The 19,732-nt window shown below is 36.3% G+C and overlaps 1 protein-coding gene and 1 non-coding gene across 2 annotated transcripts; one reads left to right on the forward strand and one right to left on the reverse strand.

Moving 5' to 3' along the window:
- Positions 1-9,252: 9,252 nt before the first annotated feature.
- Positions 9,253-14,595, reverse strand: LOC140009842 (uncharacterized). Its single transcript, XM_072056177.1, has 5 exons — positions 14,356-14,595; positions 13,048-13,602; positions 11,847-12,933; positions 11,496-11,588; positions 9,253-10,331 (listed from the first exon to the last, which is right to left on the reverse strand). Exons 1-5 carry the CDS (start codon positions 14,593-14,595, stop codon positions 9,253-9,255), a joined length of 3,054 nt encoding a protein of 1,017 aa, XP_071912278.1.
- On the forward strand, positions 13,952-14,058 carry LOC113713097 (small nucleolar RNA R71). The gene has a single exon (XR_003453430.2). It is a non-coding gene; the product is annotated as a small nucleolar RNA R71 (small nucleolar RNA).
- Positions 14,596-19,732: the final 5,137 nt, after the last annotated feature.

Below are 19,732 nucleotides of genomic sequence, written 5' to 3' on the forward strand. Positions count from 1 at the left end.
TGGAAATAACCCTCGTCGAACCTTGAATCTCACAAACCATCTTCAATGCATGCTCAACTTTATTGTTTGTGGTCATGAGGTAAGGGTCCTCAAAGTGGTATGAAGTGTATCCCGTGAAATCGAACTCCGGCTCGAACACACTTGCAAGGCACAAAGGCGGATTTGGTGATGTTGGAGCTGCATGTGGACTAAGAGCAAGACAAAAATCATAATGGTCATTGGGGTACTTGTTCTTTAAACGAACCCTTGGTACACAACCATTCCTAAAATATGGAGTGTTCCCTTAAAGATGAGCTCGAATCAACTCCCCTTTGGTGTGGACTGATTTGAGTTGACATTGTTCCATGAATGGATACCAAGGGGGTTTAACTCTTGGAGTACCAACTCCATGGAGGCTTGCAACGTCTACAATTGATTTTGGAATAGAAAACACCAAGATCAGCTCAACTTGCCTTTGCTTGATCTGTATAAAAGAAGAAACACTAAACAAAGCAAAAGTAAGTTTGTTAAGAAAATAATAGGCCTTCACCGGGTTGCTCAAGATCAGCCCACTTTCTCTTCTTTCTTCCTTTTTACCACCCATCTCATTAGATTTTTCCATCTTTTTTTCTAGTTCAACAGCTGACCCTTTTATCTCATTACTTTCAACTTCCTCGGGTTTTACCTCTGCAGGCACAATTCCCTCATCTAGCTTTTTCTCCATTCTATAACGCTCAAGCTCACTTTTCATGCATGCTAGATCAATACAAAGTTGGTCATAAGTAAGTGATACAAGTGCAAGACGACGACTATTAAATAAGAAGGAATACTTATTAGTATGTCCGTCAATTTGAACTTCTCGCCTCGACATCCATGCTTTGCCCAACAACACATGTGTCACTTGAATTGGGACTACATCACACAACACCTCATCCACATATTTGCCGATTTGAATAGTTACAAGTGTGTGCTTAGTAACCCAAACATCCCCATGAGTGCTCGTCAACTTGTACGGTTGAAGATGATCAATGGTTGGAAGATTTAATTTCTCAACCATGATAGCACTTGCAAGATTGACTTCACAACTACCATCAATGGCCAAGCTACAAATTTTATCTTTGACACCGCAACGAGTATAAAACCAACCAAGCAACTGAGATTTGACGAGGTCCAATTGCTCATCTACACCACGTAATGCCACTTCTTTGACTCCCTTAGGATCAGGAAGACAATGTTGTGGGCTAGCTTTTATGCGTCTTATACTCGCCATGACGTATGAGGGAACCCGTAAAAAGTTAGCAACGAAACCGAAGATATTGCCTTTCACGCTCCCTTACGTGTATCCACCCGCACTCGTGTATATGGATGTCACTCTAATGGACTTACCAAATACCTTTACCTGTTGGGTCAGGTAGTTGAGAAATGCTGCTCAAGTCCAACAACCGTTACCAACCTTTCCACAAGTGTAATCACAAGAATGTAGGAGAAAATGTAGGAAAGTGTTCCTAGAATCTAGGAAGAGAATATAGGAGAGTTTCCTAAAATATGGATGAGAGAATTTAGGAAAGTTTCCAAAAAAAATGGATGAGAGAGTTTGGGAAAGTTTCCTAAAAGGTAGGAGAAAGAGTGTCCAAGACTGGACAGATTTGTATTCGGATGAACAGTAACGATGAACAGTGTCAGTGAACAGTAACGATGAACAGTAATAAATTTTTTTTTTTTTTGGGTTCTAAACAAACGGACAGATTGGGATAAACATATATGACTCGAAATAAATGAAAAAAAGAAAAAAAAAAGATATAACCTGGTGGTTGTCGACTAGCTCTGATACCAACTGATGTGAAACCCCGATCTAGACAACCAAGACACCATGGCTTAGGCAGCGGAAATTTGACCCAACTAATCCCTAGAAGTCACGAACAATTTTGATATTATCTCAACCCGTAACTACTCGAATTAACGAACCAAATTGGAGGTAGTAGAACGCCACAATCAAGGAGATACTCGATTGATAAGTTCGGGTGAATAACTTGAGAAGATTCTCAAGTATTCAAAGGCAACTCTCTTGCCAAAGAGAAAATGAAAACTCACTAATTGTATTTAATAGTCAAAAACTGATCCCAAAGAAAGAGGAAGTGGCTATTTATAGCCCTTACAAGCATTAACCCTAATCCAAAAGTTGACCAAACTACCCTACATACTTAAGAAAGATTTTGGGCCTTACTTACTAACAAATGGGGCGCAATTAAACTATATTAATTACCTAGACTTTTTAAAACGAGAAATAACCAAAATCAATGAGGAAAATCAAATAATCCTACTAAACTCAAGCATTCGTGCAATCAACTAGTCTTCACTTGAATCTTCCAATTCCCCATGTGCTTGAATGGGTCTTGATCTTTATATTCTCATCAGGGGGGATGTGAGGACCCGAAAATTTTCTTATTTTATCAAATATTACTATCTTATTTGAATATTTATTCATCCGTTTTCTCCGAATAATTTATTTCAACCCTTTTAGAACCATTTACATGGAACTATGACTTACGTATATTTTTAAAATGTCCCATTACTAAATTTAATTTTTCGAAGCTTGTTTAGTGAGATTTAGTGAATACGTGTTTGAAGGCAATAATCGATTTGAGAGTACAGTTGTGAGAACCTTGAAAAAAAAAGAATATATATATACTTATCGCATTTGCATTTTTGATTTTTAATAAATTTTATTATTAGTTGATCTTAAATAAGTATGTAAAAATAATTTTTTTTAGGTCACAAATAGTTTAATTGTGCAGGCTATTGAATTATTTGATTTTTGCCAAGTTAAATTAATATTTCCTGATGTAGAGTATTTTATTGCTTTAATATTAATTCTTGGAATACCGATAGTTAGTTTTAAGTGTTAATGATGTTAAGCGTCATCGGGAACCTAGAATTAAGACGAAATTGATTTTAGGTCGAAACCTTTATAATTACACGTAGGACGTTGAATCTTGATAATTTAATTTATGCGAGACTAGTACTCTAGTAGGCTATCGAATTTCATTTGGGGTGAACTTTTGGAAGTAGTCTACGAATGAGGGCTTAAGTGGAAGGCCGGACAAGATGATAAAAGACCAAATTAGCTGACGGGTTCTTTTTGTATCAATGCAAGTTTAATTCCGATTTTACACCCGTTGGACTGCAAGTATACAGGTCGCAATTTTAGTACAAGATGCGTATCGGGTCGATCCCACGAGGAGCAATTTAAACAATTACTAAGCCCCTGTTCTCTCTATTATTTAGACTTACAATTAATTTTGAGCAGAGAAAATCTAATGCTGTAATCTACAAATCTGATATACAAATCTAGTTTAACAAATGCTGAATGCAAATAGAGAAATTTCACTTAATGAAGATTCTAGGGATGTAGATTCCACTTATGGCATAAACTACACAAATAAATGGATTTACTTCTTGCTATTATTCTTGCTTAACCAGAGATTTATTTCCAAGATTACCAAGTCTCATTTCCATGATGAAATGGCTTAGAGCAATATAGATTTCCCTATTTCCATGGTGAAATACTACTACAACTCTGTTTTAATTCATGAAATACTAAGTAATCCACTTAAGTGTATTTCTATTTTCATGAACATACAACTCAAGCTCTACTCATGTGTTTCCATTGTTATTACCAATTCTCATTGAACAATAACAACTGTAAACAAGTTATTGGTGATCAATCAATAACAAGAAATCACAGCTACACAAGTAGACAAGTTAACTCAAGATATAACAAGTGTAAATCACATTCAATTAGTATTATTTAGCCATAAGTTTCATCTACTCCCTAGATGAAGGAGTTTAGCTACTCATGAATGATTTAACAATCAAATTCACAAGTTTATTAATGCAAAACATCATAAAGTACAAGTATAAGAAAGATAAAAGAAAGCTTAGCCAATTGAAGGTGAAGCTCTCCAATTCCTGCTATGTTCTTGCACAATATGATTACAAGTGAAAACTCTCCAAAAAATGCTTCTCCAAGTACTCCTATCTAGAGAGAAAAAAATGTTACAAAATGAAAAACTAGCTACGTATGGTAATCCCTGCTTCTCCCTTGTGTTTCTGCATAAAAGGTGGTAGAAATTCCATTCCTCTCACTTCATAATTTCCTCCACTTAGATTTTGTAAAAAGAAGTCAAAGATATGATGTTCCTTTTGTCCACACTCATTTGGTCTTCTCTTTTATTGCAGAAGCATGTGCCACCGATTTCTGTCCCTCAAAATAGCTGTAAAAGTTGTGAGAAAGGTAAAGAAAAACGGCTGTGCCACTTGCTGAGGAGAGAGACAGATCCGAGCCTCGGATCCGAGGAGTGATAATGGATCCGAGCTCGGATTATAGGATCCGAGGCCTTCCCATGATGGATCCGAGGTCGGATCGTCCTGACCTCGGATACACTCCGCCAGAAGTATAGACGAGGGGTCGGATCCCTCTTGTACACACGGATCCGAGCTCGGATCTGTGTTGAGCATTTTTCCAGTTTTTCACTTCTTCCCTTTTTCTACATTTTTGCTCCCACTTTCTTGTGTACTTTGTCCTCTGGATGACCCTGACATTTCTTTCAACTTGTGCATGAATTTCATACATCAATTACCTTCAAAATTTCACAAAATTACGCATTAATCCACTCATTTATCAATTTCTTAACTCTTAAACAATATTTAAGCAATTATCACCAAAAGAGTTCAAATATGGCTTTAATCTTCTCAAAACATACCAAAAATTCATGCCAAATTCGTACAAAATGTACGTTAAATATTCACTTATCAAATTTCCCCACACTTGAATCATTGCTTGTCCTCAAGCAATTTTACACAAAACTTACTTCAAATATTCAATAGAGAAAACAGTATGCGTACTCTTGTCAAATTTAATTCCTCAAAAACCTAGAAACCAATTATTATGCCATTTCTCAGATTACACTAAATACTCATAATATTCAATTAAATAAAAATAATTATGCCTAAATTTTGACAAATTCAAATCAATTCTCTCATTCTATCCTAATTCCACAAATAAGTAAATCACATAGTCAATTTTATGGCCTTCCTCATCCCAAAACTTAACAATTTAGAGGGATTTATTCACAATTCATTTTATTTAAATAGTGAAAACGTCTTTTTACGCGAAAATCAACACTTTTAGGTGAAAATTCCCGGTTACTCGACATTTCACTCATTTAAATTGCCAATCATACTCTTAATTCCAATACCTTTTTACGCGAATGTCGACATTTGTAAATGCCAACCCCCGGTTACTCAGTATGTGAATCATTGGAGTAGAAAATTACTAATAATATTTTTCTCTTTTTTTTTTTTTTTTTTAACAATCAAATTCAATTTCTTTTTCCCTCTAAGTATAATTAAAGGAAGAATTTGGCCTTTCTTTGACTATATCAATCACTTACTTATAAAATTAAGTAAAAATGATAAATATCATTAATCTTGCAAAACTCTAAGCATAACTTTTCTTATTTAAGCAAATATACTTTCTAAAATGTAAAAATCTTACTTGCATAATAATTCATTTCAAGCCAAATAAGAATTAAACTTTTCCAAAATACACATAGCTTGTTATCCAAATGGAAGATATTTTAGAAAAATTTTGACAGAGTTTCCCCATAAAAATGGATGAAACTCCCTGCCAACAACCTCATTTTCACAAAAATTGTCCTCATGACAATATCTCCAAATATAATTCCAACATTTTTAAGCTCTAAACAACTAAAGTCATGCATTTCAAGACACAATCACCCATACGATAAAGTGATCCCTCCCCCACACTTAAAATCTACAATGTCCTCATTGTAGAGGAAGGTAAAAGAACTGAAACTTCCCTCAAATAGGTGGTGATGCAATTTGAAGCCCTTAATCATCACGATCATCCAAATTCTGCCCAAATTGAGACAACAAGGGTACCAAACACCATAAGTAGCACAAGATGATTCAAATAAAAGAAAACTGAAATCACAAAGTTTGTCTTAACAAAAGAAAAGAAAAATAAAGAAATAAAAGATCTAATCCGCTAAAAAGTATCATGGTTGCTCGGAACGAGGGTCTACTGCCTCCTCGGCTCCATGAGAACCCTGTGAGGTACCAATATGGCCCTCCTCCTGATAAGGTGTCGGAGTAGGAGACCGTCGGATATGAAAATGATCCTCGATCGCACGAAGGCGGCGATCATGTCGGTCGAGGCGCTCAGTCATCATCCGCTCCGTCTGGTCAATGCGCTCGACGACTCGCGTCTCCATACAACAAATAGCATTGAGAAGCTCTTGCCACTTGGAGCGCGGTTGAGGAGGTGGTCGCGGAATCGGAGGAGGAAGAGTCTGCTGTGCCTCCGTCTCTTGATTTTCTGCTTGTGGTTCACTGTGAGGCGGAGGTTGAGTGGAAGTTGAAGCTTCTCCTGTGTCCCGGATCAAAGCAGCTCCAAAATCCGTAGAAATACCCAAAGCCTTGAGTATAGAAGCATTTACCTCCTCGGCAGACCTAGTTACCACCGCTCTCTCGGTTCCATGAGGAACCTTGAGCTTCTCAAACACGAGGGATAGCAGTCGAGGGAATCCGAAGCAAGTCTCGCCGGCCCTCATGCGAGCTGTGGTCCGCATATAGCTGATGATAATGCTGGGTAGAGGAATACCGGTCAACTGCGCACCCACACCATTCATCATCTTGTCCAAGAAGTAGAGATCACTGTTGCGGAGCTCCCGTTTTCCACTTCTTTTTGGTACCACATTGAAGGCAAAGAGGTAGAAAATCAAGTGGTACCTATGCTCGAAAGAATCGGCGTAAACTGTAAGCTTCTTTGCAGTTCCTCTCTCTCGATACTGGCCCTTTAGGCGTCCAACCGCCTCCCCCACCTGCCAAGGGTCTCGAGCCGTGAACTCCTTGGTCAATTTGACATCTTCGCCTGCATCTTTGAGTTGGACGAAGCTTCTCAGTGTATCTCGATTGAGAGTCACTCTCCTGCCTCGAACCCATGAGACGATGAGGTTGCCACTGTGGCTCTGCTTGTTCTCCACATTGGCGTAGAACTCCCGCACCAAGTTGGGGTAGTAGTACTTGGGCAACTGAAGGATGTTCTTCCATCCAAGTCGATTGAATGCTGTCGAAATGTGATAATGCGCATCCACCTCCGCTGCCAAATGTTTTTCGATTATGATCTCCTTGTCCAGTCCGGCTTCATACCACTGTTGGTTTTCAAGCGAGGTGAACGTGTGGTATCGTAGTCCGGCGGTGGCTCGGCACGGCTAGTAGACGTGGTCTTCCGGCGAGAGCGAGGTGGCGGCTCCGGCGAAGGAGATTCTTCCTCAGGTGACTCCTCATGCAAAGAGGGTGTGTGTTCCTCACTTGAGGAAGGAGTAGGAGTACGAATGCGAGCCCTCCTTGTGCGAGTCATAGTTCCTCTTCAAAAATAAGATGAACATTCATTAGAAATCATAGAAACTTGCTCACACATGTGAAATGAGAATTTAAGAAAATTTCGGCAGAGTTTCCCCTTGAAAAAGGGTTAAACTCCCTGCCAAAATGTACCCAAAATTAAACAAATAACTTCCTAACAATTCTCAAATCCAATTCCCACATTTAGAAAGGATATTCCCAATAAAGGAATCATTTCATGCATATTAAGTGCTAACAATTGAAAAGTGTATCCGTTTGCAAGAATGAGACTCAAACACTTGAGAATATCTCCAATCCAATTCATAACACTCAATTTACATTCACATGAGTTCCAATTCATCCAAACAAATGCTACTTATCTCAAGTAAAAGTGGTTCAATGTGCTTAACTTGATCGGAAACACACTCTTTTACCCCATGAGCTATTGTTCGAATGATGATATATCATTTTCAATTGATATTACAGTGATTTATGCTCCTCAGAACAAGTTCATATATTTAATGAAAGCAAAATTCAAGAGTATAAATCACTAAAATGCTCAAGCCCAAAAATTGAGAAAAATTCTTACAAAATATCACCAAATCCATAGTTTTCTCAAAAATAAGCATGAAGATATTAGTAACAATCTATTTAAGCACAATGTAGCACAATTGTATCAAGAAATTCCAACAAATATGCATTTATCATAATATTCCCAAAAACTAGAAATATGTAAAATAAGAATTATAAAATGTCAAAGAAATTCGCAAATTGTTACCTCAAATGTGTAGATTGATGGTGGAGGATGAAAATGATGCAAAAACTGACACAGAAACGAGCCAAAATACCCCCCAAATTGAAGAATTTCCGTTCGGCCAGAATCCCCTTTTCGAAGATCAAAACCCACAAAATTGATGTTTTTGCTACAAAATTGTTAAGGATTTATATTCACAAGAGTGTTTGGGATGTTTTTGTGTTGAAGGATTAGAGGTTAAACGGATGAAATGGAAGAATAGAAAGGGGAACTAGGGTTTCGGGGAGAGAGAATGAGAGGAAAGCTGGAAAATGAGGAACCGAACCCTCGGTTCCACACATATCGCAAACCGATCCGAGGTCGGATCCTTTCTGGAAGGCCTCGGATCCGACAGGGCTCGGATCAGTCTCAACAGAAACACAGACGATCCCTCGGATCTATCTGGGTTGGCAAAGATCCGAGCTCGGATCTATTGATCCGAGGTCATATCTGTCTGGGTTTTTTAGGATCCGAGCTCGGATCCATATTTCTCTGCACTTTACTGCAGAAACTGCAATTTTATTTTTTTTCCGGCCAAATCCAAAATACACATTGGACAAACCTGTTATCAATTCTAACCTCCCACGCACATGCAATATACCTTAAACACAATATCCATCCTTTCAAAACACAACAAACACATTTACATTGAAAATCAAGGGGTGAGGTTCTTTGATCATTTTTGCATTTTTATATCAAAATGGCATTTTTGAGCATTAAATACACATCAAATGAATCCATGAACCTTTATAACCATGGTATCACCAAAACTCACTTGAATTGCACAATGTATGTATAGGCATAGAAATTTTAAGCACTTAAAACGCGATTTGGTAAGAAAAACTCCCTGCCAACATGTTCTTCAAGTGCACCTCCAAGATGGATGATAAAACTCCCTTATCTCCTACAAACAAGTGAAATACATCTAATTAATCCATTAAATCACACCAAAATGTAAGAAACACAAAAAAAAAACAAATACACTATTATTATTGGGTTGCCTCCCAACAAGCGCTTTTGTTTATAGTCGTTGGCTCGGCTCTCCTATAATTTCTTCAACTCTCCATTGCATTTTCTAAGGAGTAAATTACTCCTTTAGGAACCTGTTCTCCGGCCAAATACAACTTCAATCTTTGGCCATTTACTTTGAATGGGGCACCATTTTCACCCTTTATTTCCACTGCTCCATATGGGAACATGCTAACCACTTCAAATGGCCCGGACCATCGAGATTTAAGCTTCCCAGGGAATAATTTTAGCCTTGAGTTAAATAGTAACACCTTTTGCCCTTCTTCAAAGTGTTTAGGAAGAATGTGCTTATCATGCCAAAATTTCACCCTTTCTTTATAAATCTTGGCATTCTCATATGAGATTAGCCGCGATTCCTCCAATTCACTTAACTCAAGCATTCTCTTCTCACCTGCAGATTTAAAATCAAAATTAATAGCCTTAACAGCCCAATAAGCTTTATGTTCTATTTCTACAGGTAAATGACATGCTTTCCCATAAACCAGCTTATATGGAGACATTCCCAATGGAGTTTTAAATGCCGTTCTATATGCCCATAAAGCGTCTTCAAGCTTATTTGACCAATCTTTCCTCGAGCGGTTAACCGTTTTCTCTAAAATGAGCTTAATTTCCCGGTTGGCCAACTCCGTTTGGCCATTGGCTTGAGGATGATAAGGGAGTGACTTTTTATGCCTGCATCCATATTTAAGCAACAAAGTGTCAATGATTTTATTGCAAAAATGCTTACCTTCATCGCTTATTATTGCCTTTGGGACTCCGAATCTGCAAAATATGTTCCGCTTAAGGAACTTAAATACAACTTTAGCATCATTAGTTTGTGAAGGAATGGCCTCCACCCATTTGGAAACATAATCGACTGCTAAGAGAATGTACTTATTATTATATGAACTCGGAAATGGTCCCATAAAATCAATACCCCATACATCAAATAACTCAACTTCCAAGAACGTAGTCAGGGGCATTTCATTTTTTCGAGATATATTTCCAGTTCTTTGGCATGCATCACAATTTTTAACATATTCCCTAGCATCTCGGTACATAGTTGGCCAATAAAATCCTGATTGCCATACCTTTGCCACCGTTTTTGAAGTACTGAAATGACCACCTGTTTCAAGGTTATGACAATGATATAAAACATTATGTACCTCATCTTCAGGAATACATCTACGTATCATACCATCAGCACAATGTCTGTATAGCAATGGTTCCTCCCAAAAGTAACTTTTGACGTCATGTAAGAATTTCTTCTTTTGATGATAATTAAACCCCTTTTGAATCTCTCCACTGACCAAGTAGTTAGCAAAATCTGCATACCATGGAGAATTTCTAAGTGCTAGGACAAACTCATCCGGAAAATTCTCTTGAATTGGAACCTGATCTTTGATTGGGATATATTCCAAACGTGATAAATGATCTGCAACTAGATTCTCCGATCCCTTTTTGTCTTTTATCTCCACATCAAATTCCTGCAATAAAAGAATCCACCGAATTAGTCTAGGTTTTGCATCCTTCTTATGCAGCAAATATTTAAGAGCTGAATGGTCCGTATATATAATGACTTTAGATCCTACTAAATAGGATCTAAATTTGTCCAAAGAAAATATCACTGCCAATAGCTCTTTTTCTGTCGTTGCATAATTGAGTTGTGCCTCATTTAGCAACTTGCTAGCATAGTAAATGACGTGCAATCGTCCTTCTTTCTTTTGTCCCAAAACTGCTCCAACTGCATAATCACTTGCATCACACATCAATTCAAATGGTATTGACCAATCGGGTGAAGTTATAATTGGGGCCGAAATCAATTCCTTCTTCAACCTTTCAAATGCAACCAAACAATTGTCATTAAATTGAAAAGGAGTATCTTTACATAATAAATCACATAATGGCTTTACTATTTTAGAAAAATCTTTAATAAAACGTCTATAAAAGCCAGCATGTCCTAAAAAACTCCTTATCCCCTTGACATTGCTTGGGGGTGGCAATTTTTCGATGACTTCTATTTTGGCTTGATCCACCTCAATTCCCTTGGAGGAAATCTTATGTCCTAAGACAATTCATTCTTTTACCATAAAATGACATTTCTCCCAATTCAGTACAAGATTTGTTTCCTCGCATCTCTGCAAAATCAATTCCAAATTATGAAGACACTGATCAAAAGATGAACCATACACAGAAAAATCATCCATAAATATCTCCATAATTTTCTCAATATAATCAGAAAAAATAGCCATCATGCATCGTTGAAAAGTTGCAGGAGCATTGCATAAACCAAATGGCATTCTTCTAAAGGCAAAAGTGCCATAAGGACATGTAAATGTGGTCTTTTCTTGATCCTCTGGAGCTATAGCTATTTGATTATATCCTGAAAAACCATCAAGAAAACAGTAAAATTCATATCCAGCTATTCGCTGCAATAATTGATCAAGAAATGGTAGGGGAAAATGATCTTTTCTTGTTACCGTATTTAACTTACGATAATCAATACACACTCTCCACCCTACCACAAGTCTAGATGGAATCAATTCATCATTTTTACCCACGATTGTAGTTATTCCACCTTTCTTTGGTACCACATGAATTGGACTAATCCAAACACTATCGGAGATAGGAAAGACTATACCTGCATCAAGCCACTTAAGAATTTCATTTCTTACCACCTCTTTCATGTTTGGATTGAGTCTTCTTTGTGTTTCCACCACTGGTTTGCAATTGTCCTCCAATAAAATGCGATGCATGCATATAGAAGGACTTATACCTTTAATATCTGAAATTGTCCATCCAATTGCCTTCTTACGCCTTCTTAGAACTCTTAACAACTTTGCACACTGTTCATCATCAAGGTCAGCACTAACAATTACAGGTAAAGTTTTATTTTCTCCAAGAAATTCATACCTTAGATGAGTCGGAAGTGGCTTGAGCTCTAACCTTGGAGGTTCAATTTCTGAAGGTTGTGAAAACCCTTTTCCTTGGCCAAGACTTTCATACAAATTACCCCTTTTATAAGGTGCTTGAAAATCCAAGTACTTGGCCAATTCTTCAATTTCTTCACAAACATCTTCTTGCTTACCTAAACTCATTAAACAATACTCAAGAGGATCTAAGTCAAAGTTGACTTGACTCATCTCTTGGGTTAGTTTATCAATTGTGCCAATAGAATAAGCATGATCGGTAAAAGAAGGGTATTTTTCCATTTCATTCAAATTAAATTCTACCTCTTCTTCACCTACTTGAAACTTAAGCTTGCCATTTTTGACATCAATAATAGTACCTGCAGTAGCTAGAAATGGTCTACCTAGAATAATTGGCATAGATATATCTTCTTCCATATCTAATACCACAAAATCCACTGGAATGATAAATTTTTGAACTTTTATCAATACATTCTCCAACACTCCCAATGGATATCTAATAGACCAATCCGCTAGTTGCAAAGTAATATTTGTGCGTTTAAGCTCATGCAAACCCAATTGTCTAGCCACCGTTAAAGGTATTAATGATACACTAGCACCAAGATCACACAATGCTTTAGAAAAATCAACGTTACCTATGGTGCAAGGTATAGAAAAACTCCCTGGATCCTTCAACTTCGGTGGTAGCTTATTTTGAATAATTGCACTACATTCCTCTGTTAATGCTATTGTTTCGCAGTCTTCCAACTTTCTTTTTCTAGTCATGATTTCCTTGAGAAATTTCGCATAAGACGGAATCTGCAAAATAGCATCGGCAAAAGGAATGTTAATGTGCAATTGTTTGAAAAGTTTAACAAATTTTTCAAAATCTTTATCAAACTTATTTTGCTTTAATCTTTGTGGAAATGGAACCGCAGGGGGTATTGGAATGGTAGCGGAAGATGATGGTTGATTTTCTCTTGATTCCTCCCGACTATTTTCTTCCACTATCGCCTCTTGGTTCCTCTGCTTTCCTTCTTGTTTTTCATTCTCATTTTTTTCAACTTCCATCACTGGAGGATCTTCTAATTGCTTACCACTACGAAGAGTAATGGCTTTCACATGCTCCTTAGGATTGACCTCTGTTTTGCTAGGTAATTCGCCTTGATTTCGATTATTCAACGAACTAGCAATTTGACCAATTTGGACCTCTACATTCCTGTACATTGTAGTGAGTTGGTCCAACCTTCCTTCTACTCGCTCAAATCTGTCTGAAGTAACTTTTGTGAGCTTTTCCACTACCATCTCCCAACCAGGTTTAGTTTCAGCTTGTTGTTGCCTTGATTGAAATCCCGGTGGATTGGTTGGCCTTGGTTGATTTCCTTGATCCTTCCATCCGAAGTTTGGATGATTTCTCCATCCCGGATTGTAAGTATTCGAGTAGGGGTTATTTTGAGCATTACGATTGTAATTATTGACGAATTGTACCTGTTCAGAATCGACACACTCATTAGTATCATGTTCACCTCCACATACAGAACAGCATGCTACATGTGCATTAGATGAACTTGGACCTTGTCTACTTAGCAATTTCATCACATTATTCATTTGAGCACTCAGCATATTGAGAGTGTCCATTTCTATCATACCTGCGTGACGTCTTGTATTATCTCTCTCATTGGCCCATTGGTAGTTATTTGCTGCCATTTCTTCTATCAAATTATGAGCTTCTTGGGGTGTTTTACCCATTAAAGCTCTACCTGCAGCTGCATCGATCATAGTTTTAGTAGAAAAAACTAAACCATTATAGAAGGTTTGTATGATTAACCACTCCGGCAGTCCATGATGTGGACATTTCCGAAGCAGATCTCTAAACCTTTCCCATGCCTCATATAATGATTCACCTTCCAATTGGCTAAAACTAGTGATATCCATCCTAAGCTTAGCAGTCTTACCTGGTGGAAAATACTTATTTAAGAATGCTCTTGATAATTCATCCCATCCAGTGAAAGTATTGGGAGCATGAGAGTGTAGCCAAAGTTTGGCCTTATCTCTCAATGAAAATGGGAACAATCTTAGCCTTATAGCATCATCACTAACTCCGTTCATTTTAATTGTATCACAAATTTCCAAGAATGTAGCTAAGTGTGTATTAGGATCTTCTACTGCATTACCTCCAAATTGAGATTGTTGAACCATTTGGATAAGTGATGGTTTAATCTCAAAGTTGTTAGCATTTACCGCAGGCCTTGCTATGCTCGTTTGTGAACCTTGTGTTCCCGGTATAGTAAAATCTCGCAGAACTCGCCTATTTAGGTCATTTTCCGCCATTTCTTCTTCAAATGGTAATTCTATCAAGATATCTTCTATTGGCTGCCAAACCTCTTGTTCCTCTTGATGCAGTGTATTCCTCCTTTGTCTCCGCAATGTTCTTTCAATTTCAGGATCAAAATGTGCAACTTCTCTATTTGATCGGTGCATGCACTACAAATAAAAATAAGAGAAATTTTTGCAGTTTTAATTCAACAACTTGGATAAAAACAATGAAAATGTCTAAATTAATAGAGATGACTAGGCCCTAATATTGCCGCTCCCCGGCAACGGCGCCAAAAACTTGACGGGTTCTTTTTGTATCAATGCAAGTTTAATTCCGATTTTACACCCGTTGGACTGCAAGTATACAGGTCACAATTTTAGTACAAGATGCGTATCGGGTCGATCCCACGAGGAGCAATTTAAACAATTACTAAGCCCCTGTTCTCTCTATTATTTAGACTTACAATTAATTTTGAGCAGAGAAAATCTAATGCTGTAATCTACAAATCTGATATACAAATCTAGTTTAACAAATGCTGAATGCAAATAGAGAAATTTCACTTAATGAAGATTCTAGGGATGTAGATTCCACTTATGGCATAAACTACACAAATAAATGGATTTACTTCTTGCTATTATTCTTGCTTAACCAGAGATTTATTTCCAAGATTACCAAGTCTCATTTCCATGATGAAATGGCTTAGAGCAATATAGATTTCCCTATTTCCATGGTGAAATACTACTACAACTCTGTTTTAATTCATGAAATACTAAGTAATCCACTTAAGTGTATTTCTATTTTCATGAACATACAACTCAAGCTCTACTCATGTGTTTCCATTGTTATTACCAATTCTCATTGAACAATAACAACTGTAAACAAGTTATTGGTGATCAATCAATAACAAGAAATCACAGCTACACAAGTAGACAAGTTAACTCAAGATATAACAAGTGTAAATCACATTCAATTAGTATTATTTAGCCATAAGTTTCATCTACTCCCTAGATGAAGGAGTTTAGCTACTCATGAATGATTTAACAATCAAATTCACAAGTTTATTAATGCAAAACATCATAAAGTACAAGTATAAGAAAGATAAAAGAAAGCTTAGCCAATTGAAGGTGAAGCTCTCCAATTCCTGCTATGTTCTTGCACAATATGATTACAAGTGAAAACTCTCCAAAAAATGCTTCTCCAAGTACTCCTATCTAGAGAGAAAAAAATGTTACAAAATGAAAAACTAGCTACGTATGGTAATCCCTGCTTCTCCCTTGTGTTTCTGCATAAAAGGTGGTAGAAATTCCATTCCTCTCACTTCATAATTTCCTCCACTTAGATTTTGTAAAAAGAAGTCAAAGATATGATGTTCCTTTTGTCCACACTCATTTGGTCTTCTCTTTTATTGCAGAAGCATGTGCCACCGATTTCTGTCCCTCAAAATAGCTGTAAAAGTTGTGAGAAAGGTAAAGAAAAACGGCTGTGCCACTTGCTGAGGAGAGAGACAGATCCGAGCCTCGGATCCGAGGAGTGATAATGGATCCGAGCTCGGATTATAGGATCCGAGGCCTTCCCATGATGGATCCGAGGTCGGATCGTCCTGACCTCGGATACACTCCGCCAGAAGTACAGACGAGGGGTCGGATCCCTCTTGTACACACGGATCCGAGCTCGGATCTGTGTTGAGCATTTTTCCAGTTTTTCACTTCTTCCCTTTTTCTACATTTTTGCTCCCACTTTCTTGTGTACTTTGTCCTCTGGATGACCCTGACATTTCTTTCAACTTGTGCATGAATTTCATACATCAATTACCTTCAAAATTTCACAAAATTACGCATTAATCACTCATTTATCAATTTCTTAACTCTTAAACAATATTTAAGCAATTATCACCAAAAGAGTTTAAATATGGCTTTAATCTTCTCAAAACATACCAAAAATTCATGCCAAATTCATACAAAATGTACGTTAAACACCTAAAACACACACTACTCACTAAACTCACTCTTTTCACCATCCAATCTTCAAACCAACTATACCAAAACACTCCCTTTTCACTTGAGAGATGATTTCATAGCTAAAAATTCTTCAAAAACAAGTCTAAATTCGGATTTGAGCTTGAGAAGAACAAGGGTTTCAAATTTTTGAACTCTTCATTTGAGGCCGAATTGGAGTGAAATTTTTGGGGGTTTCTTCACCATTGGCATCCATAATCATCAACCAACAAGTTTGAGGTAACAAATTTTCACCAAATGTTGTCAATTGAATTTTGCCAAATTTTTTTTTCTATTTTTGGGCAATTTCAAATTTTTTTTCATTTTGTGAAGTTTGGTGCTTTACATTATGCTTATTAAGCTTATTGATGATTATTGGTGATATTTAACTCATGAGTTTGTGATTATTTGGTGAATTTTTGCTAATTTTATGCTTAATTTGGCTTGGTGACCAAGTTGCATATTAAGTGGCCAATGTAGCATTTTAATTAGCTTAGTGGGAGTTTTTTTTTTATATTTATGTGAGTAATTTAGATTATCTAATGAATGAAAAGGTGCTTGATTGAATGATTTTGTGAATTCTTAGATAATTCTAAAAGAAGAGGTGAATTGAAGATGACCTTAATTGATGAAATTCATAAATGCACTTACAATTTTTGTGGTTCAATAGTTTTTAGTATTTCATGAATTTTCACGAAGGTCATTTATATTTTGGTTTGGTGTGTTTGCCTCCATTTTGAAATTACTTTTGTACTTGAGGGGATTTGATCATTGATGACAAAATGTATAAATGGAACTTATTTTGTTCATGATTGTGGATTTTTTGTGTGAAATTAGCTTCCCTTTGCTTTGGATACTAATGCATATATTTGATTAGCAAAGATTAGCTCATTTCATGTTTTTATCCCTTGAACATTGTATGGTTCCACATGCTTGATCATTTTTCCTTTTTCCTTGAATTGCATGATTTTGTTGATTGCAACCTTTTATTTTTAAGAAATTTATTTGTTTTGATTTTGTCTTTTTCAGGGTGCAATAAGTGAACTCTCCATTCTTTCTCAAATACGGTTGGAAATTCATCACTTGGACATGGATTCGGATTGCGCAAGTTCAATTGAGCAGTATTTTCTTTTACTCCTTATTTATTTTCCTTTTCTCACATTGAGGACAATGTGAAGTTTAAGTGTGGGGGAGGAAAGTATTGAACTTGCATTTACTTGCTAGGTGATGATATTTTGTGGATTTAAATGCTTAGAAATGTTGGAATTGTGTTTGAATTATTTGCCATGTGGATAATTTGATTGAAATTGGGTTTGTTGGCAGGGAGTTTTCTTCCATTTATATGGGGAAACTCCGTCAAAATTTTTCTAACATCTTGTCCAATATTTCACTATGGCCCAAAAGTTCTTCAATTTTTTCATTTTTATTTCAAAAAGGGCCAAAGTATTCCAACTTTAAATGTTTAAATTCTTCCAATTGTTGAAACTTTATGTGTATTTTGGAAAGTTTAGTCCTCATTTAACTTGGAAATGGTTATTATGCAATTAGGATTTTTACATTTTAGAAAGTATATTTGGTAAAGTAAGGAAAATTATGCCTATAATTTTACATGTTTAATGAGATTTCTTCTCTTTACTTAATTTTTCAAGTAAGTGATTGATATAGTCGATAAAAGGTTATACTCATCCTTTGATTAGTCTTATATATTTTCTAAGAGGGAATATCTATTTATTGTCCTTTATTTCTAAAAAAATAATAATAAGAAAAAAAAAAGAAAAAAAAAGAGAAAAAAAAGAAAGTAAAAAAATTTTTCTACTCCAATGATTCTTGTACCAAGTAACCGGGGGTTGGCATCTACAAATGTCGACATTCGCGTAAAAAGGTACTTGAATTAAGAGTATGCATAGCAACTTGAATAAGTGAAATGTTGAGTAACCGGGGATCTTCACCTAAAAGTGTCGATTTTCGCGTAAAAAGGCATTCTCACTATTTAAGTAAAATTTGTATGAATAAATCCCTCTTAGTTATAGAATTTTGAGAAAAAGATGATTATAGGAGGAGGAAGACTATAAATTGACTATGTGATTTGCTTATTTGTAAAATTAAGTTAGGGTAAGAGATTAAGTTTAACTTGTTGAATTTAGGGTATAATTATCTTTCCTTTACTTGATATTATGAGTATTTAGTGTAAATTGAATAATTGTATAATGATTATTTTCCAAGTCTTGAGGAATTAAATTGGACAAAGTGCATATATTGTTTCACCTCTTGAATCATTGCATTTGATTATGTGTGAATTGCTTGAGGACAAGCAATGATTTAAGTGTGGGGGAGTTTGATAAGTGACTAATTTACGTAATAATTGTCTAATATTTTATATTATTTTTAGTCACTTTTGTTATATTATTGGAAGAAAATGATTCATTTTGGCTATAATTGGTATAAAATGCTTTTGTTCAATTAAATGAGCTTTTTATCACTTTTTACTTGGATTTTGTGTATTTTGACAGTTTTGACACATTTTCGTATTTCGGCTATAACTTGAGCTACAATGATCGGATTGGGATGATTCTTGAACCCATTTGAAGATAAGAGATAGATCTACAACTTTGGTGAAGACATCTGAATCCAGTTTGAAGGTTTTCCAGGTCAAAAGGCCGAAGTACAGAGTCAATTGCTATTGGTCGAAACTGGAACAAGGCATGGAGCAGGCAAGGGTATTTTAAGAAAGTTCCTATGCAAAGCTAAGTATGGTTTGTGATGCTTGAGATAGTGGAAATGATGATAATGGTTGTTAGTTGTGATTGATTACGGTGTCTCTTATGTTTATCACTTGATTTTATGGATTAATTTAGTGAAAGATGAGGCCTTGAGGTTCGGCCATATGAACCCTAATTAAGGTTTCATGCTAAACATGTTGGTTAGCCTTAATCTTGTGTTATTGAACTTGTAATGGTTGTGTTTGATGATTTATTTCATTTCTGACCATGCTATGTCTGTTTCGATAACGTGCGAACTGGGTGTTGATTCCTTCATAAGAAATGTAGATCTTGGTCTTAGCTTCGAAACGGTATAAATTTCATTCCAATCCGAGTTCCGTAGCTCCGGTTATGACCAAAACAAGATCGGTTGTCAGAACTGCCTTCGAATTTGGACAGTTCTGACAGGGATGTTTGGACCCGTTTTTCCCCATGCTCTGTAATGATTCAGCCTTTGGTCCAAACATGAAAGTTATAGCATTATGAATGAGATTTCTAACACCTCTGGAATTTCTTGATTCCAATTTCTAAGTCGTGAGTTACGGTCT

The sequence above is a fragment of the Coffea arabica genome, chromosome 6e (genome assembly GCF_036785885.1).
Source record: "Coffea arabica cultivar ET-39 chromosome 6e, Coffea Arabica ET-39 HiFi, whole genome shotgun sequence".
Taxonomy (NCBI): Eukaryota; Viridiplantae; Streptophyta; class Magnoliopsida; order Gentianales; family Rubiaceae; genus Coffea; species Coffea arabica.

What these genes read in the sequence shown, in the direction of transcription:
- LOC140009842 (XM_072056177.1), bottom strand. Translation starts at nt 14,595, where the DNA reads ATGCACCGATCAAATAGAGAAGTTGCACATTTTGATCCTGAAATTGAA. An exon ending in CGAGCATAGCAAGGCCTGCG is followed by an intron (nt 13,603 to 14,355) that starts GTAAATGCTAAC and finishes GATTCTGAACAG; the next exon opens with GTACAATTCGTCAATAATTA. An exon ending in CTTTAGAAGAATGCCATTTG is followed by an intron (nt 10,332 to 11,495) that starts GTTTATGCAATG and finishes ACCTTGAAACAG; the next exon opens with GTGGTCATTTCAGTACTTCA.